The sequence below is a fragment of the Colias croceus genome, chromosome 2 (genome assembly GCF_905220415.1).
Source record: "Colias croceus chromosome 2, ilColCroc2.1".
NCBI lineage: Eukaryota > Metazoa > Arthropoda > Insecta > Lepidoptera > Pieridae > Colias > Colias croceus.
The window spans coordinates 1,206,371-1,231,543 of NC_059538.1; the positions used below are offsets into that span (position 1 = coordinate 1,206,371).

General features: G+C 40.5%; 1 protein-coding gene across 1 annotated transcript; it reads left to right on the plus strand.

Annotated features, from left to right (window-relative positions):
- The first annotated feature begins 1,626 nt into the window (after positions 1–1,626).
- LOC123703570 (histone-lysine N-methyltransferase EHMT2) lies at positions 1,627–23,950 on the plus strand. Its single transcript, XM_045651646.1, has 19 exons — positions 1,627–2,763; positions 3,394–3,621; positions 3,954–4,025; positions 4,167–4,250; positions 4,508–4,629; positions 4,931–5,133; positions 5,497–5,699; positions 5,970–6,178; positions 11,474–11,644; positions 11,857–12,092; positions 12,492–12,652; positions 13,859–14,020; positions 18,997–19,060; positions 19,392–19,525; positions 20,733–20,877; positions 21,123–21,281; positions 22,170–22,403; positions 22,677–22,861; positions 23,744–23,950. The coding sequence occupies exons 1-19, from the start codon at positions 2,024–2,026 to the stop codon at positions 23,853–23,855; spliced, it is 3,624 nt and encodes a 1,207-aa protein (XP_045507602.1). The 5' UTR covers positions 1,627–2,023; the 3' UTR covers positions 23,856–23,950.
- The last annotated feature ends 1,223 nt before the right edge of the window (positions 23,951–25,173 follow it).

A 25,173-nucleotide genomic window follows, 5' to 3' on the forward strand; every position in this document is an offset into this window, starting at 1 on the left:
TAATAAAGTTATTACTTACCTTTTAAGCAGACTCATGTTGATGTAATTTCACTTATTTCGATGACATTTTAGTTATTTTGAAATAAAAATTGCGTATGGCACCTATTTTACAACGAAAAAAACGTCTTGCAATAAAAAAATTATGTCTGATGGATCTATCTAAAGGCAAAAGATTAAAAATTACGCGTTAAAAAATGACTTTAAATTAGGGATATTTTCCTGTGCAGATAAGATGCGCACTAATAAACGCAACCACTGCGGCCAGCCAGACAGCCCGGACTCTAACCGAAATAGCAAGAGAAACAGTATATCAAAAACCCAACTATACTAAAATGACTTTTTTTTAAACGTTGCTAGCTCCCGTACTACTACCGGAGCGAGGTGACATGAACACAATGACTTAAGCGTCTTATTCACGGTCCATCTTGACGTACGTCCCGCCAAGGTCATACACGATGCACGACGCATATTCACGGTCCATCCCCGCTGTACGTCAGCTCAAGGCTGCCAGTGTTGCCACCGAAGTATCAAGCTACCCACCAGAAGAGACCTCTGAAACCACCAGAAATCCACTGTGCTGGATGTATAAAGAGTAAATAAATATTTTTAAAAATGTGTTTTTTTGTACTTTTTGCAGTACCTAAGAATTTTTCATTATTTTTAAATGAATTATATGAATCCAAACATTCCAAATCTAAATTTATTTCAAGAGCTCATTTTTAATTAATTTTTAATGAAGCTCGGTTTCTCTCTTCCCGCCACTTCACATTCATGACCGAAAAGACTCTTTCAGTAAATGCTGAAGTGGCGGGAACAGAGAGTATAATATAGCTAATCATTTTTTTTAAACAAACAAATTCGTTAGGACATTTTTTTAAAATAAATTGCCATTTTTCTGCAGTGGACTTTTGCATAAAATCTTTGTTATTCAACAATTCGCCTTGGAGTTCTTTTAAAATAATAACTTCTGAATATAAACTGTCCATGTGTACTAGGTTGATCCAAAAGTAATGATAATTGGGTATTTCCTGTGTACATAAAAATATAAAATAACTGTTTCTTGCTTGCTCATGTACTCACTACGTTATCACAAAACTAAACTAACTACTAAGTTATCACAAAAAAATCATATCAATAGGCCACGTTTCCAAGTATTTACATTAATTTCTGTTGGCAACACTGATCTGCTGTACAGCAAGCCTATTCACTGTCCATCTGCACGACGTTCGCGGTGGTGGGGGTGCTCGCTGGATGAAAAATTGGTCGTGCACATCCAGCAACGTAATAATAATAATTATTGACGTACGTCAATACTATTCACGGTCGTTTTGCGTCGTGCATCGTGTATGACCTTGGCGGGACGTACGTCAAGATGGACCGTGAATAAAGCGTCTAAGGAATCCTGAACATGAACAAGAACATGAACTGTGAAATATGTTATTTGTCAAATGAGATTCATTATTTCTATAGAAAAAACCTACATTAAGTTTTCAATCTATGTTCATACCTATACTTAAACATATGATACCTAGACCGTATCATATTATCTAGATTCTAGATAAGTTCTAGACCCTCTGACTCTAGCTGTATGGAATATGCTCATACATTTAGCTTCTGTGGTATGGTATGCTCTGTATTACACTCTGTGGTATGCTCTGTCAATGTCAAAACTCAAAACACAGATGTCAAAATATAACGCTATGAAATCCTTCGAGAGGATGTTTTATTTTTTTACATGAAAATAATAATTTGTAGAAATAAGAGTCACTAGAAATACGTAAAACTGTTTTGTACATGAAATTGAATTAAAATGTTCTAAATCTATCTCTTACTCTAAGTTATATAAGCAGTAAGCATAATTTAAACTAAACTGTTTACAGTGACTTATTTTTATATTTTAATTAATAAACACAATGTAACATTACACAATATTGTTATTCGATACATTTTATTAATTATTTCAAAAGTTGAACGAGGACGCCTTTACCTCGACCTCGTCTGAATAGCCACAACCTTGAGCAACATGCACGGCGACGAGGACGGCGCCTCAAACAAGAAAAAAGACAATACCGACACGTCGCCAGACTGTACTATCGTGAAAGTGGAGAATTCTGAATCACCTACGAAAGAATCTGACGATCCAAAACCGCGTATCGTCCTAACGTTTCGTTCGGAAAAATCGGGCGCAAAAAATAGCAACATGAAGATAGTTTCTAAGGAAGAAAAGCACGAAGAGACGCCGAGACGTTCGGGTCGCACCCGAAATGCCAAATGCGAATCTGATGATGAAAGTGAACTTGTGTCGCCAAAAAAGGAAAAGGTTGTATCTGAAAGTGATGAAACGTCGGATAGTTCGCGTACGAAACATTCTACGCGGCGTCGCGGGAGAGAGTCCTCCGATGTTATTGCCAATGCAATCGCTCGAAAAGAGAAGTACAATGAATCAGCATCAACATCAACCAGACCAACTCGCAGAATCAAACCAACAGCTAAAGTTCTGGCTAATGAAGAGTTACGTATAGGACTAGAGTCACAGAACAATGTACGGCTTGACCTTACTGATAGAACTGTGGAAGAGGGTGTACGGACACGCAGGTCAGCACACAAGAATGTTGAACAAGTAGAAAAGAGCAAAAAAAGAGTGGAAGAGATCATTGGAGACGAGACTGATCATTCAGATTTGAAACTCAAACATCTGTGTGAACTGGGACTTAAATCTGTTGAACAAAAAGTTGAAGATGAACCTGCTGAAGCTGACAACAGGTAATTGTAAATTATCTTCATTTGTTAATAGGAAATATAACATAGATATAGAAAAGTAGGAATGTCAGAATACATCTAAAAGGCTATGCTATTTATATTTTAGGTAATGTACTTTGATTGTTATGATAACTGAAAAACTTATACAAAAGAACATTCTGCATTTTGTCCACTATGTTTACTACGTTTATCCACATTTGTTTACTCATTCACCTGCATAATATAGCAAACATACATTAAAATTTATATTAGAGAAAGGGGAGTAAATCTAATTCTATTATTACGCTAATTGACCATCAGTCTTTATAACATCCCAAAAATGAAATGCAAAATTCCTTTGTGAGACTGTATTTATTTTTAGGCCGGTTGCAGAGCTTCGCCGACCATCAGTGCGTACGTCAGTCGCGCTTGTCATATGTATGGAAATACGCGTGCGTATGGTCGGTCTAGCTATGAACGGTTCTATGAATTTCCATACATATGACAAGCGCGACTGACGTACGCACTGATGGTCGGTGAAGCTCTGCAACCGACCATCGTGTTTTTGTTAATGTTTGTCAATTTTCACTAACACCATCAGAATTCAAATGTAGAAAAATATATATCCACACTTTATATTCATTTTAATTTCAGAGAAACGGAGGGTGAAAACGAGGAGTGTGAAGACGACGACACAGAGGTGATAGTTAAACTATTAGAAGCAGACGAGGAGAGTGGCAGCGCTAGCAGCGGAGATTACTTCTTATGTTCTGAGGGTGCTTCGCAGGTGGAGCGGCCGCGGCGCTCCAGACGGCTCAACTCGATGCCGGGCGGCAATGAGAGCGACCGCTCCTCGCCTATACAGGTCGACGACGAGCCTTCGTGAGTTTACACTTTTTGCAACGTTACGGTTACATTTTTTAATATGCTCAACAATGGTTAAAGGAACGTTAATATTATGAAAGACGAAAATCATCTTATGCTTGGTATATGGCTATATGATATCTATTTCGCCTGAATATGCTGTTGTTTGTGGATGAAACTAAACAAACATAACATATTCATAGTTTGTATTTCTAAAGTACTATGGTGACTGGATAATTTATTTATGTGCTTTACATAATATGGTAACAAAAGCTTTGTTGCACTTCTCACTATATTTATAATGATTATTTGGACTTGGGTGTTGCTTTTATGTTATACATTTTTTGTAGGATGTCCGTGTCTACTCGGCGTTCATCTAGAAGAGATAAAAAAAGGGTTTATTACTATGAAGAAATACCACAGTAAGTATTATTTATTTACTTATATTCTTTTCAAAATCCATTCAGTACAATACAATTATTATCGTATTTCATTATGTTATATCTAAACTTGTATCTTAATATTCGATATAAATTAATCTCATACTGCTTTAATCAAATCAGAATGTCAGTACACAAGAGGCAAAGGGCCAATTCATCAAGTCCTGAGGAAAGACCCGAAGAATGGGACCATGAGGAAGAAAATAGGTAATTATTTATTTATTATTACATATTGTAGTTCAGAAAATATTTAATTGTTGCCAGTGGTTTTTTTATTTGTAACTACCCATCACGCTTTCCACCCGCGGCTTCGCTCGTTGTGTCTAAAACGTAATAAATTATATACTATAACCTTCCTAGAGAATCACTATATATTAAAGAACTGCATCAAAATCTATTACGTAATTTCAAAGATGGACCAGACACATGGACGAAACCGACTTTATAAATTGTGTATTCTGTAGTAATTCCGCGGGTGCAGAAGAAGGGGCAGTGGCGGCCAGTCCTACAGGATCGTCAACAGTATTTGCTGTATGTCAGTGTGAAGAAACTACCAACATTTATGCTGAACCATCAGATCTGATAGGTAAGTGTATCGAAAATTGAATCTTACGATTAACAAGTAGAATCACAATTACGCACAAAATTGTCCCAAGAAAAGGTATGCCTATACATCTATTGGGCAGAGTTTTCTAATGCCAAAAGACTACAAATTGTATTGGACACTTTATTATTAATACTCTATTATAACATAGTTCACACACTTACACAGTAGGTAGGCGTAAAATGATATTTTTTTTCATTTCAATAGTTAAAAAACAAAATAATAAAAATTCCATACATTTCTTCAAGTCACATTTAAATCGCAAACTATTTTTTTTCCACAGAACCAGTATTCTGTCAAGCAATAGAAATCGTCGATGGTATGCGTGTAGGATGCTCCCACAAGGCGCTGCGCGAAGAAGATGGCGGGTTGTCTTGTATGCGCAGAGCGGGGCCTAGGGCTCCGTACTTGTTACTGTGCAAGTTGCACACCGCACAGATGGACAAGCACATGTGCTGTCCGGCGTGCGGTCTGTTTTGTACGCAGGTAATTTTGGGGCTGTAAATCAATATTTTATCGTTAGTCTATTAAAAAATGTATAAAAAAAGTATTTTTTCTATTATTTGTTTTATTAGATTGGTTGTGTCTTTTTATTCAGTAATATTGATGTATGGTTATATTTAACTTAAAAATGAACCAAACATGCTACCATTTTTTATTTCACATCATTCTTCATTTATTTGTTTACTTCACTTACCGTACTTACTATTTTTTATTTCGTATTAGGTATTTGTTGTTCGTAATTGTGTTTATAAACAGGCCTTTTTCTATCTGTATCTTAAAATACATAATACACTTGTTTAGAACCAAATAACATTAAAAAAATGATTCTTTATTTCCCCATCCCAGGGTATCTTCTACCAATGCTCCATGAACCACCTGTTCCACCTGGAGTGCGGAGTACCGTACAGCGACGCCCGTCCCGCGGGCTGCCCGCACTGCGGCGTGCACGCGTTGCCATGGCGACCGGCCAACAGATCCTGCGCAAGAGTGCAGCTCAGCATGCGCTGCTCGAACAAGCGCGTGTATCTGCCGGACCAGAGGGAGCAGTGGTATGTACTAGTTATACACTATATTGTTTGTAATAGCTTTCCGCCCGCGGCTTCGCCCGCGTTTTCAAAGAAAAACCCGAATAGTTCCCGTTCCCGTGGGATTTTCGGGATAAAAGCTACCCTATGTGTTAATCCAACCCTTACCCTCTATATGTATTGTAAACGGTTCAGTAGTATTAGCGTGAAAGAGTAACAAACACACACACATCCTCACAAACTTTCGCATTTATAATATTAGTAGGATATTTAATGAAAACTTACTTTTTTCAGTATACCAGCATACCTCAGTTTCTCAACCATCGAAGAATCGAAGTTGGAAAAAGGTCCCATAATTCCAGAGGACTTGATGCCACACTTGCCTGATTTGGAAAAACTATGTGATTCTGTGAAAGTCGACACTGAAGCTGCTTTCACAGTATACAAGTTGTATGAGGGAATAATTGCTGGCGAAACTATTGAGCAGCTGATGCCAAAGATTGGTGAGTTTCTTATCACTCTTTTAAATAGGGGCAAATATAGTAATATATTCAAACTAAATTATTTTTTAAGAATAATTTGCAACTAATTTTTTATCTTTTTAAAGATATATTATCTATACATATAATAAAATCGTAGGAAAGTCAAAACTGTACATTGAATATTTTTTTTAAAGAATACTTGGGCCGTGATCTATAATCGATATAGAAGCCAAAAACATAGTTTTTAGAATTTTTGTCTGTTTGTCTGTTTGTCTGTTTGTCTGTTTGTCTGTATGGTTGTCTGGGCTAATCTTGAAAAGTACTGCATAGATTGACTTCAAATTTTGCATGAATATTACTAACAGGTCGGGTGAGGCTATAGGCTACATATTATCAAGCTATCACCTACGGGGGAGGAGCTGTGAACCTTTATTTTTCTTACATATTCCGTGTACTACGACAGCGTACAATCTAAAGACTCATGTTTAAATGTTGTTTTTGAGTAAGCCATGCTATTATCTACCTTTACACTATAAAAACTACGTCATTTATGTAATTTTGGCAGAGAAACAGTTAAATGAATCTTAGCAGTATAAAGACAAATTTGAAACAGCGCCATCTATGAAGTGTTATAAAAATCAATTATTGAAACTATTGGAAATTAATAATTAAATGACGCATATATAAATGTTGTTTGACAATATCTAGATTGAAACTATAAAAATTATGCCATTTAAGTAACTTGGGAAGAGAAACATAGTTTAAAGAATGTAAGTTGTATAATGTTAATTTTGTAACAGCGCCATCTATGAGATTTCGTAAAAATCAAATCAATTTACATGTTAACACTACTGAATACACTGTTGAAAATTAATAATTTAAATATAATCATGTTATTTATTTAACTCTTTAACCCATATCTTCCCTTCCCTATAAGGTATATTTCGTGTAAATAATAAATATACTACATTTTTTTAAAGTGAGGGTAGATGTTTATTATTTTAAGTAAAACTAAACACCATTATCTACAGTAATTAATCTAATATTGATTGTGCTCATTAGTTACAATTTTAAAAATCTTCGTGTTTTATAAATTTACCGCCCGCGGCTTCGCCCGCTTTGTCTAAAACCTAATAAATTATATACTAAAACCTTGCTCTTGAATTAGTCTATCTATTTAAAAAACCGCATCAAAATCCGTTGCGTAGTTTTAAAGATTTAAGCATACAAAGGGACATAGGGACAGAGAAATCGACTTTTGACTATTGAATGCCATAAAACCAAAAATATCAAATGCAATCTTCGTGTTTTGTGAATTTTCACCATCATGCGTTCCCACTAAAGGTAAGTTGTTACATACAGGTATTTATTTTTTTATAATGATAGCAATTCATGTTTTTTGTTGGTATTATATTACAATTTTAGAATGAAATAATAAAATGATGAATTGATGAATTCTTTTATATATGACTTTTACACGATTTTGAGGTGCATTGGGAACAGTAGTTTTTGATAAAATTTTATTTTTAAGTAGCTTTTTTTATAGATTTCCATTTATTTTTGATTTTTTTATTTACAGATTCAATGCTCATAAAATTATATCGCCTTTGGAAGACAATTTCTACTGACAATTTTACAACACCACTTGAAAATTGATGATTTGGTGATAAAGATAGTGGCAGCGAGGATTAAGTGGAAATATTAGTAATCATCCGCTTCGTTAATTTTTGACTGAAGTTAATGTCCAACGTCCAATGGTTTAATCATTGATCAATATCAATAATAGTGTTAATCATAATGGTTCAATCATTGGAAGTATCTCGGGAAATTTTGGAGGATATTTTTCAGGAAGGAGAGGAGGGGCAGCCAGCCACATATCAAACTACTACGTTTTAGTACCGAAAAAATGTTATTGCCAAATGAAACGTAAATTTTGCACTCACAACTGTACAAGTAATGTTTTTATTTTGACTTTGCGGTTATCTGATTATAATATTTATCGTTATGGCTATCGAGGTACCGACCGTACTGGGATCAGAGATAAGATTAATCATTTTACATAACTAATATGTTTTATATTTTATAAATATATCATTTTCATTATTTATAAATAAAATGGATCCAACATAACTTTGTTGTGTATCATTTCTCTATTAATAACCCATAGGCATATTTTCCGAGCGCCCCATTTAAGCTGCGGTCCTGAAATTATAAAAAATTTATGTATACTTTTGCCAAATATGTATAAGCTCATTGCTCAAGCTCATTTTTACATAAATATAACAAAAACTAAACTACTAAATAAAATAAATTATGTAACGATTTTATAAGAAAACACAGTATATTTATTAGGAGACGGTGATCTCTTCCAGGCAAAAGATATTCATCAGCTCAATAAAATTGAATAGTATGTTGTTAGTTATTCTTTAGATTCACAATTGTAATGAGCATTTCCGCATGCAAGTTATTTCAAGTAGTATCGTAGTTTAGATATATCATAGTTTTGACACATTAAAGTTCCAACAAAACCCTCAAATGTTTGAGCAGAGTTGAGCAAGATAATTTGAAAAATGTGCCGCGTTAAGTATTATAGAAAAGGTTAGTTCGTTGGTAATTATTATTTCTTCTTCATTTACATGTTGTTAGTAAAAATAAACTTTGACTAACAGTCAAAGTATATTTTAACTAATACTACTTAATACTAACTATTATACTTATGTTCAGTATTTATCTGTATTATTATTGCTTGGTAATTAATATATTTTCATGTCGTATACCTAATTATAAACATAAGTTTGATGTGTTATTAGCTGGATTTATTGAAGTGAAAACTTCTTTAGGGCGTTGGGTATAAAATCTAAAACTCGCGTCAGGAGTTCAGGACACGTGAGTACGTGACCATCGAAAAAGCGTAAGACCGATGTTTTTTTTTAGCCCTTATATTCCATGCGTAAGACAGATACCATTCCAAAATATCAAACATGCTGAACGTTAATAATCAAGTTTTCACTTCTGCCGGCACTCCCGGAGTGCAACCCGTCATTTTTTTTACACACTCACAGACATAATATTTTATGTTAAAATCATATTAATATTTTTTCACAATTAAAAATATTTCCTTTTTTCTGATGGTGTTCGCATTGAATTAAAGGGCGCTGTCGTTCACAAAAAGTGATGTTATGAGGACCATATTCGGTCCTCATATCATCAAAAATCTGTGCGAAAACAATAAACACTTGTGAGGCCCTCACGGCAGTCACGGATGAATTCTACACATACCCGTGGCCCTGTCGTTGATGCGGCTCGACGGAACACAGTGGGGTTTTGGTCGGTAGGAATCCGACATAACCCACGGCCTCTTCCCCGGAGGCCGTGGGTATCTATGCAAGATTTCCCCACTAAAAAAAAAGGCCCTCACGGCAGATCGGGGCGGTCTGAGGCGAAGTGGGGACAGCGTTGTCACTGTATCGCTTTTGCCACGCTGCGCTGTTCAACAGACATATTCGATAGTTCAGTTTTGTGTTAAGACCGCTGTGACAACCAACCCGTGAGACAAACAAACCCGGTTTCCCCTATTATCCCGTTAGACCGAAACCCTCACTGAGAGGGAATTACGTCTCACTACTGATCACTACAGTCATATTTTATCTCGAGAATCTGAAACTTTACTCAATATGAAGACCGTTTGACAAATGATAGGGTGCATCATAATATTATTCGATCTCTTGAAGATGAACATGAGCATAAGCAATGACTAGAGTAGGGACGCGAATATTACAATTATTTGAGACAAGAACGATTAATATTTGTTTAATGAAAGATTAAGAATTGAAATTATTCGGTCTCTGAAAACGGACGAATTGCGAGAGGCCCGTCTTACTGCAGACGATTTCGTCATAGTCTTGATGACTTAGAGGTAAACAATCTACGAATTCGGTGGTGTGGTCCGACAAATATAAAAGTGGGTTTGCTTATAACCTCACAATTTATTACAGATCATCTTCTGTATAGGCGATATTAACGTAGTATGTTCTTTGCATGCTTTACATGCTTTAAAGTGGAGTAAGGAGACGGCTTTCGTTTGAAGATACACCGGAACCTTTGAAATCACTACTTTTAGAGGAACATACTGTGCAATCTAAACTGTTATTAGACAATATTCGCTCTTATAGTAGTGCGTTTCAAATGATCCTTTGGTGCTCAATAATTATCAGAAGGTCCTTTCATGCTTACTTTTAAGATACAAGGTCAAGTTTACCATTTGATAGGATCCCTTTTGCCTGAAGGCCAACCTAAGTTTGTTTAAATATATTTTGTAGTCGATACAACGAATAGTGGAATACAAGAAATCAATATTTCTCAAATTTAAAACTGAACTCATTTCACAATTTTAGAACAGGTTAATTCGTATGTATGCAGTTAATGTATGCAGTTAATCAGGTTAATTCGTATGTATGCAGTTAAATCGACATTAGAAGCTTTTCCTCAAGATGGTGATATCGGCACTCAGGAACTCCCTGGACGTGTTATAACGCCCAGGCCACAGTATTACAATTTTTCCTACCGTAGAGCAACGAATGTATTTTCGCATAGCAACGGAGGGGAACTCGCGGGGGGTCAAGTGACGCGGGCCACGTACCACAAACATGCTTAGTTTGTGGTACCGAGCGCGAAAGAAAGTCATCGTGTTTTTAGTAAAGTTCCTATGTATACTGACGTAATTTAATACTTAGGTACATATTCTATAATGGTGCGCTCAAACTGTTAATCTACATTTAATTTAGATTATTATTTGAAATACTAAGTACTGTAGAATTTAAATCACATTCATTCATGTTGTCTGTAGATTTTAAGATTTTTTTATAAGTGTTCAATTTTAATGTAGTTTAATTTTATAAGAGACAATAATTAAGAACATTCAAAAATAAAGTGTCACGTATTTTTTTTTAAACGACGAATGACGAAAAACGACGTAATCGCGGACGAAGTCGCGGGCAACAGCTAGTAAAGAATATAATAATTGTTGTAAAATAAATAAGGTTGTTTATGTATACGCTACACGCACATAATATTGAGTATAAAGGATAATACTTCTGCTTTTATTATAAACTCTAAAATGTATTACTTGCAATATTTTACACGATGTGCTCACTAGTTTAGGAATTGCACCGCAAATGTTTGTTTGGTAAATAGTTTTTAAGGTTGTTTGTGTCAATTTAAATTTGTGAACCAAATAAAAAAAAATAATAATTAAATAACAATAAATACAGTAATAGGTAAAATAATGAAGCTCTCAACATTATTTCAAATTTTCAGTGAAACGCGATCTCCTAAACACCCCAATAAGCGATATAGAGGGCGGTACGTGTGCGCACGCGGCGGCGGTCAGCGGCCGACTGAGCGCGCTCTGCCTGCTGCAGTATGCCGGGGCGAATCTAGATGCAGTGGATGCTGCGTCTCGCACGCCCCTGATGAGAGCTGTTCTTGGTAAGCTGTGTAAATTAAAAAAAGGGGGTGTGTGCCAAGCAAACGTGTCAGAAGTGAAACTTTTTTGGCATGATTCAAATATACCAAAATCATCTACTCGCTATGAAGTGACGGTACATATAAAAGTTATTTAGTTCTACAGTGAAGCTTACCGTCTTTTACAAATAGAAAATAAATTACGATGTACATATAAATCGATATTTCCATTCCAGCCTTATTAGAAAAAGAGACGCCAGAAGAAATGGACGTCGAGAACAAAGACGATGATGTAGAAATTAAAAAGGAAGATGAAGAAGAAGTAGAGGTCAAGAAAGAAGAAGGGGAGGAGGTTGATGATAAAATATTACTAAAAGAGGAGCCAGAGAAGAGAGACGCTAAGGTCAAGGAGGAGGATATTTTGAGATGTATCAGATACCTTATTGCTGCTGGATGTGATGTTAATTTGAAGGTTAGTGAAGTGCAGTTTAGATTGCATTATTTTATATTTATACTCTGAAAAAATTGTGTAAAAATGGGAAAAGCAATCATTCAACTCATCTTTGATTTTAATATTTAACAATTTGTCCATAAATAATGTTTTTTTTTTATTGTTTGTTAATATTCATTTCTCGTAGTATTTTCAGCCGATTATCATGATTCTTATTGATCAAAAAAATTTTAAGCTATTGCATAGTTTTTATCGCGGGCCTTGAGCGCGGGGACCGAATCCAGAAATTGCGTAACGAAAAACCTCACGCTCCCCACTCCGACAGGCACGGAGGTGTGGCTTGAAGGCATGCTATGCAATAGCTTTACCGCGGCAGTCCCCGAGTGCCACACGTATTTTTTTTATCTGCTCTAACTCTAGGGTCCAGAAGGCATGACAGCGTTGCACATGGCGGCCCAGCACGGCGGCGGCGACGTTGCCGCACTGCTGTTACGCGGCGGTGCCGCACCGAACGCGCGTGACGCGGGCGGCTGGACACCGCTCGTGCGCGCTGCGGAGAACAGCCACGCGGAGGTTGTGAGGTGAGTGTGCGACGTTGCCGCGCGGCTGTGCAGTGCGGCAACGTCGCAGCGCTCCGTGGAGAACAGCCAGGACGTCGTAACTGTTCGCCGCGGTAGCAATGGCAGTCGGCAACGTTGCAGCACGCACGTGACACAGCTACGTGACACTCTCGGGTTTCTCAACGAATAATTAATGAATTTATTGTTTACTAGCGGTCCGCCCCGGTTTCGCCCGTTGTGCATATTTCGCAATAAAAAGTAGCCTATGTCCTTTCTCGGGTATCAAAATATCTCCATACCAAATTTCATGCAAATTGGTTCAGTAGTTTAGGCGTGATTGAGTAACAGACAGACAGACAGAGTTACTTTCGCATTTATAATATTAGTATGGATTCACTAAGAATCACAAAGTTCATGCGGCATTTTTTTAAACATAATAATATTTTGCATGTTCACAAAAACGCCGACTTACACACAAGAGTAGGAGATAGACACGATTATGGCACAAGGAACAGGAATAGAATTGAAATGCCATTTTTCCGATTAGCTAAAGTTAAAAATTCATTTATGGGTCAAGGTATACGCTTATACAATAGAATTCCTCTCAATATTAAAGAGTTTACTAGTTCTAAATTTAAAACTTATATAAAAAATGTACTAGTTCAGAGAGCGTACTACAGTATTCAGGAATATATGGACGATAAAGACCCATGGAGGGTTGTCGCGTAAAAACCACAGGACAGTTCTTTGCATATTATGATAATGTATAAGTTAGATATAAGTTACATATTATGTAATATTGACATGATTTTAAAAGAGCAACTATGGAGTTTCTTGCCGATTCTTCTCCATAGATACTGCTTTCCGAATCGGTGGTAAATGTTAAAAATACTTATGTAATGACGATTCGAAAGTGCTACTAAATAGTAGTCTAATTGAATAAATGAATGTTTGAGTTTGAGTTTGAGTTTGATAAATCTTTAAAAAAAATGCCCAAATTTATTTATATAAATCTTTGAAAAAATGCCGCATAAACTTTGTGAATCTTAAACGCGTGAGGGAGTCACGATTTGCAATTAAATATTCATTATTATTTTTTTTTGTAGTTTTTTTTCAATCTATGCACAGAAGAGGCGTAAAATAAGTTGCTATAAAATCATCATCTAACATAAAAAAAATTACCAGGATACTCCTAAAATCAACATCTAACATAAAAAAAATTACCAGGATACTCCTAAAACACGGTGCGGACGCGAGTGCAACGGACAACGAGGGCAACGGGGTCATCCACTGGTGCGTGCTGGCCGGGGACGCGACGTCCTTGCAGCTGCTGTTGGACGCCGCGTCTTATATTGTGGATACGACGAATGCGCACTGTGATACACCACTGTAAGTATACTTGTATATAACTAGTGTTTACCCGCGATTTAGGTCGTTAGGTTAGTAAAAATTCCCATGGGAATGAAGTGTTTTTTTTTTTTTTTTTTTTTTTTTATTGTGCGATAGGGAAGCGCTTGACCACGATCTCGCCTGATGGTAAGCTGAGATGTGGCCTAAGATGGAGCGCGCTTCCCTAGAAGGTACCCGTTCACTCTTCGCTTGAAGACCCCCATATTGTACTCGTCGGGGAACACAGACTCAGGAAGCATGTTCCAGTCCCTCGCGGTTCGGATGAAGAATGTCGATCCGAACCGCTTTGTCCGGGTACATGGAACGTCCACCATATGGCGATGCCTAGAGTCTGTGCGCCTCGACGATCGATGGAAAAACGGGGATGGCGGAATTAAATCGTGCAATTCCGCAGCGCACTCACCAAAGTGTATCCGATAAAAAACCGATAAACTTGCCACTCTGCGACGGTGGGCGAGGCTCTGGAGTTTTTTGCCTACTAGCTCATCGTCGTTTATTAGCCTCTTGGCACGCCTCTCTATCGCCTCAAGCGCCTCCAGCTGGTACTTGGCGGAACCGTCCCAGAGGTGAGAGCAGTACTCCATGCACGATCGGACTTGTGCTTGATAAAGGTTGAGCAGCTGTCCCGGGCTGAAATACTGTCTCACCTTCGCCAGAATGCCAAGCTTTTTAGAGGCTACTTGGGCTTTGGATTCTATATACGAACCAAAGTTCAGAGTAGGCGTCAAGGTAATGCCAAGAAGCTCGAGGTGGTTGGTTATCGGCACGGACACACCCTGGAAAGTCGGAGTCAGGTGGAATGGACTCCGTTTAGCGGAGAATAGACACGCCTGGGTCTTCGTCGCGTTGAACTTGACCAGATTGGCATCGCCCCAATCGGAGACCGCCTGTAAGGACAAGTTCATGCGATCGACCATCGACTCTCGTAGAGACTGGATTTGTGCCGTACCGGTTCGTGCGCTGGATACATATCTCTCCACAACAGTGCTATCGTCTGCGTACCCATAGATACCGGGTTTCAGCAGATCGTTGATGTGTAGCAGAAAGAGTGTTGCGGAGAGAACTGATCCCTGAGGGACCCCGGCATTAATAGCCTTTTGGTCGGACGAGCAGCCATCAACGACTACTCGAAGCGACCGGTCTCTCAGAAAATCTGAGATCCAGGCGCAGAAACCGGCAGGCAGACCGTAGGATGGAAGCTTGCCAATTAGGCTATCATGCCAGACCCTATCGAAGGCCTTCGAGATATCAAGGGAGACAGCAAGTGCTTCCCCATGATTCTCTATGGCCTCACTCCAGATGTAGGTGGCGTACGCTAGAAGATCCCCAGTGGACCGGTTTCGGCGGAACCCGTATTGTCGGTCACTGAGAAGGTCGTTCGCTTCTAGGTGTGCCAGGAGCCTACTGTTCAGTACACGTTCCATAGTCTTACAGAGTATGGACGTGACTGAAATTGGCCTATAGTTGGAGGGGTCGGCACGACTGCCTTTTTTGGGCACGGGCTGCACGTTGGCAAGCTTCCAAGATTTCGGTACTATTCCAGTCGTCATTGAGAGGCGAAAGAGGCGTGTCAGAACAGGAGCAAGTTCAGGCGCACAGGTTTTAAGTACTATGGCTGGAATTCCATCAGGGCCACTGGCTTTATTCACGTCAAGATTCCGCAGCGTTTTAAGAACCTCAGTCTGACGGATGCGAATTTCGGGCATGATCACCTCGCATCCAGGTAGACTGGGAGGTTTCGCATTTGCAGGATCAAGACGAGAATTTTCCGCGAAAAGAGAAGCTAAAAGGTTCGCTTTCTCTACGGCGGTGTGAGCCAGCGACCCATCCGGTTTCAGCAGTGGAGGAAGTGAGGGGCGGCAGAAGTTCGATTCAACCGTCTTAGCCAGGGACCAAAACGCTTTGCTACCAGAGGGGTAAGAAGCCAGTTTGTTCCCTATACGGCTGACGTGGTCAAATCGAGCTTTCCGTAGAGCCTTTTTGCAGGACTTGGCGGCTCGGTTGAAGGCTTTCTTCTTTTCTGACACGTCCTTGGCCTTGCGGTGTCGAGCATCAACCCAAGCCAGGTATGCTTCATGCTTTAGCGCTTCTGCGCGTCTGCAATCGGCTCTGAACCAGGGCTGAGCTTTGCCGGACATAGCTACGTCAGAGAATGGGATGAAGTACTCCATTCCCTGTCGCAGCACATCTGTCACAGCATCCGCGCAGGTCGAAGGATCATCAGAAGAAAAGCAGACCGGCCGCCAGGGATAAGACGCAAAGAAGGAACGCATCTCATCCCAATCTGCTGACTTGTATCGCCACACGCGCCGAGAGCCCCTAGGACTGGGATCGGGCGGCGAGTAGACAGATACAGATTTCACCAGACAGTGATCGGAGCTGCCAAGCGGCGAAGAAACCGCTACCGAGTAACGGTCTGGGTCTGTTGTCAGCAGAAGGTCCAAGCAATTGGCTGTATGGCTCTCAACATCAGGAACCCGCGTCGCTTCTTGAACCAGCTGGGTGAGATTTAATGCTATGGAGAGTTTACGCATCTCTCTCCCAGCAAGGTCAGTGCACTGGTATGGGTATAGCCACTCCTGGTGGTGGGCATTAAAATCCCCCAGTAACACAAGCTGAGCGGAAGGGTATTTGTGTTGAGCAGCATCCGCCACCTCACTAAGGTACTCTGTGAGCCTGATCGTCTCCTGGTCTCCGCTGTGCGCCCGGTAAACACAGGCATAGAGAAGTTTCTCAGGGCCTGTGTCCACCAGCATCCATAGAACGGAAAAATGGGGGTCTTCAAGATGTCGGAGACGCCGACAACAGATGTCATCTCGGACGTACGCGCACACACCTGACCGAGCCTTAAAATTATGCTCCAGGGTGTAGCCGGGATAGGATAGGTACGCCAGGTCAGACGGACATCTAATCTGCGTCTCCGTGAGGAACAAGATACACGGTTTGTTAGTCTCAAGGTGGAAGTGGACTGCAGCGAGATTAGAGTGGAGACCTCTGATGTTGGTTAGGTCCACTTTTAGCGAGAGGGAGTGCTGCCGCTGTGCAACTTTATACCTGTATCTTGCCTTTTTCATGATCGATTGAGAACAGAGTGAATTAGGTATGAAGACGGCAGTGAGTCGAGGCGCTTAACAACAGGACCGGGACACACACTTAGTAGCCGCATTAATGGGGACTAGTCTGGAGACTGCGGGGACGCCCGAGCCCCCCCAAGTTGTCCATAGGGCCCTCTCATCCGGTCGCCAACCGGCACTATGACGCAACTTGGGATTTTTCGCTGGTTGGCGGGGCAGCCTTTCGAGTGTGGCTAGCACTCTACTTGGGCCCCCTACTGACCAGCGGTCGGCCAGCGGTGCACCGTGCCTCGGATCCCGCTAACCTCCATGACTAGGCACCAGATGCAGCAACATCAGTGTGTGTCAGATCGTCCCGATTGTCAAAGCGCAACTAACTCGACCCGTCTTCACTAAGGCTACATCAGCTTCATCGAGTCGGAACACGGACGCTTGGCGACTCGTCTTCAGCTGATGGGTGGTCATTTTAGCCACGACAACGGTCTCCCACCATGTCACCTGTTTAGCACCACCCAGGGGCCACGTGTAGGGTTTCTGAGTTCTGGGTATACTCCTACGGACGAAGGTGACTCGGCCCTCGGCCGGTGTTTCAGCAAGGCAAAAAAAACCTATATACTTAACTTTTAAGGCACCCAACTTTCCAAAAACACAATAAAACGGAACAAAATTCGCTCCGTTGTGACGTGATAGACAGACAAACAAACATACTCGTGTATTAGTAAGTCATCCACTGGTGCGTGCTGGCCGGTGACGCGACGTCCTTGCAGCTGCTGCTCGACGCCGCGTCATATATTGTGGATACGACAAACGCGCACTGTGATACACCGCTGTACGTATACTTGTATATAACTAGTGTTTACCCGCGATTTAGGTCGTTCGGTCAATAAAAATTTCCATGCGAATTAAATGTTTCAGCGAAGCAAATAGTAGCCCATGCCCCATTCTAGCCTCTTAAGTATCTCCAAACCACAAAATACTTAATAGTAGCTAAACGCTACAGAACGGGCACTCTCCGCCTCCCGCCAAAATTAAACACTTGTACGTCACCCCGCACGATCAGGCTATAAATGGCCCGCATTTTTCTGCAAGGACAATACGCAACGAAGATTGACAACATTAATCAAATTGACTTAAAGTAATTTTATTATTTTGGATTTGTGATTATCGTTTTTCGTAGAAAATGGTTAGATATTGTGCTGTTTACGGATGTATTTCATCAGAAAAACGCGAATTTTTTTTACGCTAGTCACAAATGTGCCAACCATAAAGCGTTAACACACACATTTGCAGTCTCTACAGTGTGACTGTCAAAACGATTATTTTGTATGGAGTGTCCGGGGTGTGTCCAAACACAAAAATCGGAATAAAAAATCGCTCCGTTGCGACGTGAAAGACAGACAAACATACACACTATCACATTTCTACACTATCACACTATCACAAGTCAATAAGTGCCACTGCACTGTGATGAGCAAATGCAAATGCGCACTGTGATACACCGCTGTATGTAAATGTGTACTTGTGTATATGTGTGCTTTTAACCGCGATTTAGGTCGTTAAAGATATTCAAACTAACACATTTTCGCATCTATAATGAGTGCGGTGTCTGGTGTGTGCATGCGTATGATGCGGATGAAAAATAAAAAAGAGTGTGTGTACTTATGTACACGCGTTAGAAGTGATACTTCTTTGGCGTATGGAAAAAATACTAGAATATACAACTTGAACATAGTTATCAATTTTCATACAACTTCATGCTGTTAAATTTAGGTGTCGGTGTGCGCGCGCATCGTAAAAATTCACTCTCATCATTTTTCTCCATCGCGCCAAAAGAAGTATAACTTCAATAACAAATACTTACAATTTTTTATTTTTTCTCAGACACATCGCAGCTCGTGAGGGACACTATCCTTGTGTCATCGTGCTTTTAGCGAGAGGAGCCAAGGTAATTGATAACACACCTTTACCTAAAGTTTTTGTCATTTTTGTGATACTTCAAATTAGAACGTTCTTTTATTTCGTCTATATCATATCTTTTGTATGATTAAAACGTTGCAATATTCAATTATATTAATGTTTTTTTAATTTTATTTCGAAGTGAAACTTGGCGCGTTGAGAGCAAAATTTCAAGGTCGCATTATTGCAATACCATTACGTCTTGGAGTAAGGCGACGATTTTGGTCTCTTTGAATCTTGCTAAAGAAATTTCACTTCTGACACCTGTGCTCGAAAAACACGCTCTTTTGTTATGTGAACAATTTATTTTTATACAAAAGACAGACGTAGAAAACTCATCTGGTGAAATGGCTGTGCAAGTGAGTTCGGGCGAGTGCCGCAGCGCCATAGTGCTCAACATGCGGATGGCGCTGGCCACCGGGGGCAGCTTCACCAAGTGCCGCGTGTTGGTGAGGTTAGTGTTCTGTGTACTGGTCAATTAAGGAAAGCTGGCATGTTCACAGTACTCACACTTATGCAATTTTACTATACAGTATGTTCAAAAATAAATGCGATTCTAGTGTACCTAGACTTGAATTGTAAAATGGGTGCGTTTTAGATAATATGAAAGCTCTAATAACTTATATGTAAAATTACGATTTAAAAGTAACTCAATCGATGAACTTAATTATTTATTCTGATACCTAATCAATTTTATTGTAATATAGTATTGATAATTATCATTCAATTATCAAATAATAATTAAATTTCATGTCATATTCAAAATAACGATTTGTATAAACAATACAAATAACACGCATGCGCTCACTCCCAATACCACAGCCCAATACAATACAAGCGAAACCCTAGCACCCGTGCCTAGCACGTAAGAGATAAGGCTACATTACAATAAAGCTGTATTGTTCAGCTATGCATGAAAATTTTAACTTACTGCGTTTACATATTTTAGTTTACAAAACTTATTAAAATAAAAATAAATTCTAATCCGCGTGCCACGAAGTAGTTATCTCGTCGAATATAGTTAGTAGTATACCTAACGTCTTTGTTTAAATTACATCACCCTGTATTTTTAAACAATTGCAAAATAAAAACAATAATTGTCCCCTTCACTCTCATAAGCTAATCTGCGCGCGAGAGAGATGAGCAGACTTTTCATGGTGCGTATGCAGTATGACGTCACGCCGCGCGCGTCTTCATAGACACTACACATGTGCAATGTGTGAATGTGTTTACGTTCCAGCTCTTCTTAATCGGCCTGTATACACTGACAGACAGAGAACAAACCACAGACTGTAGAGCAAACAAACCATAGACTAAGCAAACGCACCGCTCAAGTGTGGCGCTAGCAAGCGGTGGCGACCAATCGCTACAGAAGTGTCCGCGACAAAATATATTAAAAATGTGTCAATTGGTTTCCGCTGAATTTTACTATTTATATTGTACTAGCTGTCCCGACAGACATTGTTCTGTCCCATTGTTCGTTTTCCGCATTTTCTCTCCATAAGTACCTTCCATGTGCCATCGCAAAATGTTTAAAAAATACTGAATTTGTCACGCCGTTCTCGAGATTTTTCCGTTTAGCGACACATTTGGCGATTAATTTTTAGTATAGATTACCAGATATTTTTATTAAAACTAAAAGAATAACGTATTTCCTCCAGCGACATATCAAAAGGTCGCGAACCGTACCCGGTGCCGGTGATCAACGAAGTAGACGACGAGCCCGCGCCCGTGCACTTCACGTACGTGTCGCAGCACGTGTACACCGAGCACGTGCACGTCGACCGCACCGTGCAGAGCCTGCAGGTGGGATTGTATTTTTGAATAAATAGTGTGTTTAAGTTGTTAAGTACGTTCGTACTGGTGAGCGTGGTAGGGTTGTTTTTTGTGTTAGGTATAATTTTTCCGCTCGACGTGAGACTGTTAGACTGTCGGAACTCACTTTAGTAAGGGTCGTCGGCGACCCGGCTAGTGATAGGCATTTTTTTTATTGACAATTCTCGAATTTTTCATGTCTGAATTTTTTTCATCTATCCCGTTTATGTACGCAGGGGTGTACGTGCAAGGACGCAAGCTGTGGGGCCGGGTGCGCGTGCGGCGTGCTCAGCGTGCGCGCGTGGTACAGCGCGGGGGGCGCGCTGCTGCCCGCCTTCCCGCACCACGACGCGCCCATGCTGTTCGAGTGCGCGCACACGTGCGGCTGCGACCAGGTGAGCGCTGCTGCTGCTGCTGCTGCGCGTGCTCAGCGTGCGCGCGTGGTACAGCGCGGGGGGCGCGCTGCTGCCCGCCTTCCCGCACCACGACGCGCCCATGCTGTTCGAGTGCGCGCACACGTGCGGCTGCGACCAGGTGAGCGCTGCTGCTGCTGCTGCTGCTGCGCGTGCTCAGCGTGCGCGCGTGGTACAGCGCGGGGGGCGCGCTGCTGCCCGCCTTCCCGCACCACGACGCGCCCATGCTGTTCGAGTGCGCGCACACGTGCGGCTGCGACCAGGTGAGCGCTGCTGCTGCTGCTGCTGCTGCGCGTGCTCAGCGTGCGCGCGTGGTACAGCGCGGGGGGCGCGCTGCTGCCCGCCTTCCCGCACCACGACGCGCCCATGCTGTTCGAGTGCGCGCACACGTGCGGCTGCGACCAGGTGAGCGCTGCTGCTGCTGCGCGTGCGCAAGTAAAGCAACGTAAATCAGGTCATCGTCATAGTGGACTAGGTCCTTCGAGATAAAAAATCATAAAAACAATTTTTGACCAAAGATACAACTCACCGCATGTCGTGGAGCTGCGAATGCGCACTCGTGAAGCCGCAAAGCAATTTTTCATATTTTTCCCAAAAAGTGCAAGGATTAAAAACTGAAAATTACTTAAAAATTGATCAACCATTCACCTATAAAACTAAATATGCGTTAAGAGCTAGCGCGCACGAGCAACTTTGTCTCCGCAACTATTTTGTCTCTCCCACCCATGGACTAGTATGAAAGTGCGCGCACGTAGCGACGCAACTCCCCATACAAATTGATGGGAGAGACAAAATAGTTGCGGAGACAAAGTTGCTCGTGCGCGCTGGCTCAAAACATTCTCATCCACATGTTTATTAAAATCTCGGCAGAAGCTGTGCACGAACCGCGTGGTGGGTCGCGTGGAGCGCGCGGGCTCGCTGGGCGTGCGCGTGCAGGTGTTCCGCACGGCGACGCGCGGCTGGGGGCTGCGCGTGCGGCACCGCGCGGCGCGCGGCGCGCTGCTCGCGCTCTACTGCGGCGAGCTGCTGCCCGCTCACACGGCCGACGCGAGGGCCATGGACCATTATATGTTCGCGCTCGATGTCAAACCGGATCTGCTCGAGGTGTGTGCACTTCGAGATTGTGTTATATTGTGCTTATAATCGTTTGCCCGCACTGTTATAAAAAGTGCGTGCGTACAAAGTACATGCTACGTTCGCCCTTTCTTGCTCTCCTTTAATCGGTCTCAATCGTTCGTAATTTTTGCGTTTCATCAGTAAAAATTTTACCCTTATGCACCTAACGAAGTTTAACTTCAAAGTTCTTCCAATTTAACTAAATTAAAAAATGAACTTTGTATCTAAAAAATGTTTTAATATTTCAATATTTATTGACAGCAATGTAGTGACAAAACGCAGCTGTGCGTGGACGCGGCGCGGTACGGCAGCGCGGCCCGCTTCGTGAACCACAGCTGCCGGCCCAACGCGGCGCCGGTGCGCGTGTTCACAGCGACGCGCGACCTGCGCCTGCCCGCCGTCGCGCTCTTCGCGCTGCAGGACCTGCAGCCGCTGCAGGAGATCACGTGAGTGAACCACGGAGAACAAACCACAGACTAAGAGCGTGCACGCTCTTAGCCATAATATATAAGGAGTTTCCCTTCTTTCCCTCAAATAACAAGCTTATAAAGGGCTCGTACTCGGGATTGGAAAAAATAAAGATTATTTGACAACTTTCACTCATCCTATGCTTCATCAACATGTAAGGACTTTTTTCGTGCATAGAGCAGTGAAAGCTCAAACATTGAGACTTCAAGGGAGTCCATGTCAACATGTCCACGTCACGGGGTTATATTCTGCTAAAATCGCAGAATTCTGGTAAATTTGGTCACACTGTGCTACAGACTGCCACTTCTTTGCCAAGGCTGCCGTGCCGTGTAACGTTGTAGCATCGTGACGTGAATTTTTACGATACGGCAATGTTTATTTCTACGACGCGGCAACGCACCGCGCACATCGCACCGTTGCGCGTTGACGGCGCCGTACAACACGCTCTAAAAGCCTCAGAGGAGGAGATAGACAACAGATCAGAAGCTAGAACGTATCTTACAGAATATAAAGCGCAGACTATACATTACAGAACAAAGACTACAGATCATTTTTTAACAATTTAAAATCATAGAATATAAAGATCAGAGACTATAGAATATAGACTACAGTCCATAGTCTAAAGATCGCAGATTATTAGATACAGACATGAGACAGAGAATAGATGTGACAGATAATAATATGTAATTAAAAGTGAACATTTTTAAAATAAGTGAAAAGGCTTTAAGTAGATGTTTTTAATTGCGAAAAAAATAACACATGAATGGCCGTGGTCTACACTCTACAAATAGAGGCCTCTTTGTATAAAACGAGATATGAGTTCTTTTAATATCTAATCTAATTTTGTTTTATTTTTACAGGTTTGATTACGGTGATAAATTCTGGTCAGTGAAATCAAAATGGATGAAGTGTGAATGCGGAATGCCGGAGTGCAGATATCCGACAATCAACACTGAAGAATCAGAATCATAATGAATTGGATATAGCATTTATATTCGTTATTTGTATATAAATAATTACTAAGCTTTAATAATTTTTAATCAATTTATTATACATATTTTACTGAACATGTGTTTGTTTTTGTTTTCCCTTTTCCCTCTCATTGTCATTTTATCATATTCTTGCTTTTTCCAAACTAGAACAACAAGCTAGTTTTTTTTTTAAACTATGGTATGAATAAATGGATTGCAACATGCCCATGTAATATTATGAATGTACCTAATTATACGAATTACAGAACTGCATAAGACTAGTTCATTTCTTCGCATCGCATTTTACTAAATTTTACTGCATCATATAAAACATGCGACAGAAAAAGTTACTCGAACCTGTGCTAATTAACACAGATTTTATAACACTAAATTATTACTTTCCAACGAAAACACACATTTCATAAGTCTAACTTACTATCCTGACTTAAAAAATTACCCTGGCGTAACCCAACCATAATTCTGATAGCTGGGTATTTTTTATGTATTTTATAGTGTGCTATCCACACTGTGTTAATCTGATTGAAAAAAGTTCATAAGTTAGAAGTAGGTATCAATATATTTTCAAGAAAACTTTATTCATAACTAGCTTTCCGCCCGCGGCTTCGCCCGCGTTGTCAAAGAAAAACCCGCATAGTTCCCGTTCCCGTGGGATTTCCGGGATTGCGTCATTTTCCCGGGATAAAAAGTAGCCTATGTCCTTTCTCGGGTATCAAAATATCTCCATACCAAATTTCATGTAAATTGGTTCAGTTGTTTAGGCGTGATCGAGTAACAGACAGACAGACAGACAGAGTTACTTTCGCATTTATAATATTAGTATGGATTACTAGCTGTGCTTGGACGTGGTCGTACCAATACAGCAAACTTCGTGAGCGAATGAAATCCCTGCACAATACATTGCTGAAGATCATCGCATTATTCCAATGAGCATATTTTACGATTTTATTAAAGACATACTCATGGGCATACAGACAAATATTCATTTTTTATAAATAAAATAATATTATTAATATATGGCCGAAAAAAATAATATATATACAGGGTTACAGGTAAAGTCGATGTAGATCCGTTAAGGGCATGTAGTACACATCATTTCTGAATGATTTCACTATGTAACCTCCCATCCTAAACTTAACCGTTTTCGAGATATTCGAGTTTTAATTTTTTTTATGAAAATGCCCAATTTTTCGGCTATTCAATTGAATATTTTGAATTTTTTTGACTCTTATGATTATTTTTTTGGTTTTTTACATGAAGAATGAGATGCTTAATTACCTCAATGACTAAAATTGCACGTA

What these genes read in the sequence shown, in the direction of transcription:
- LOC123703570 (XM_045651646.1), top strand. Translation starts at nt 2,024, where the DNA reads ATGCACGGCGACGAGGACGGCGCCTCAAACAAGAAAAAAGACAATACC. An exon ending in CAGGTCGACGACGAGCCTTC is followed by an intron (nt 3,622 to 3,953) that starts GTGAGTTTACAC and finishes CATTTTTTGTAG; the next exon opens with GATGTCCGTGTCTACTCGGC. An exon ending in GCGGTCTGTTTTGTACGCAG is followed by an intron (nt 5,134 to 5,496) that starts GTAATTTTGGGG and finishes TCCCCATCCCAG; the next exon opens with GGTATCTTCTACCAATGCTC.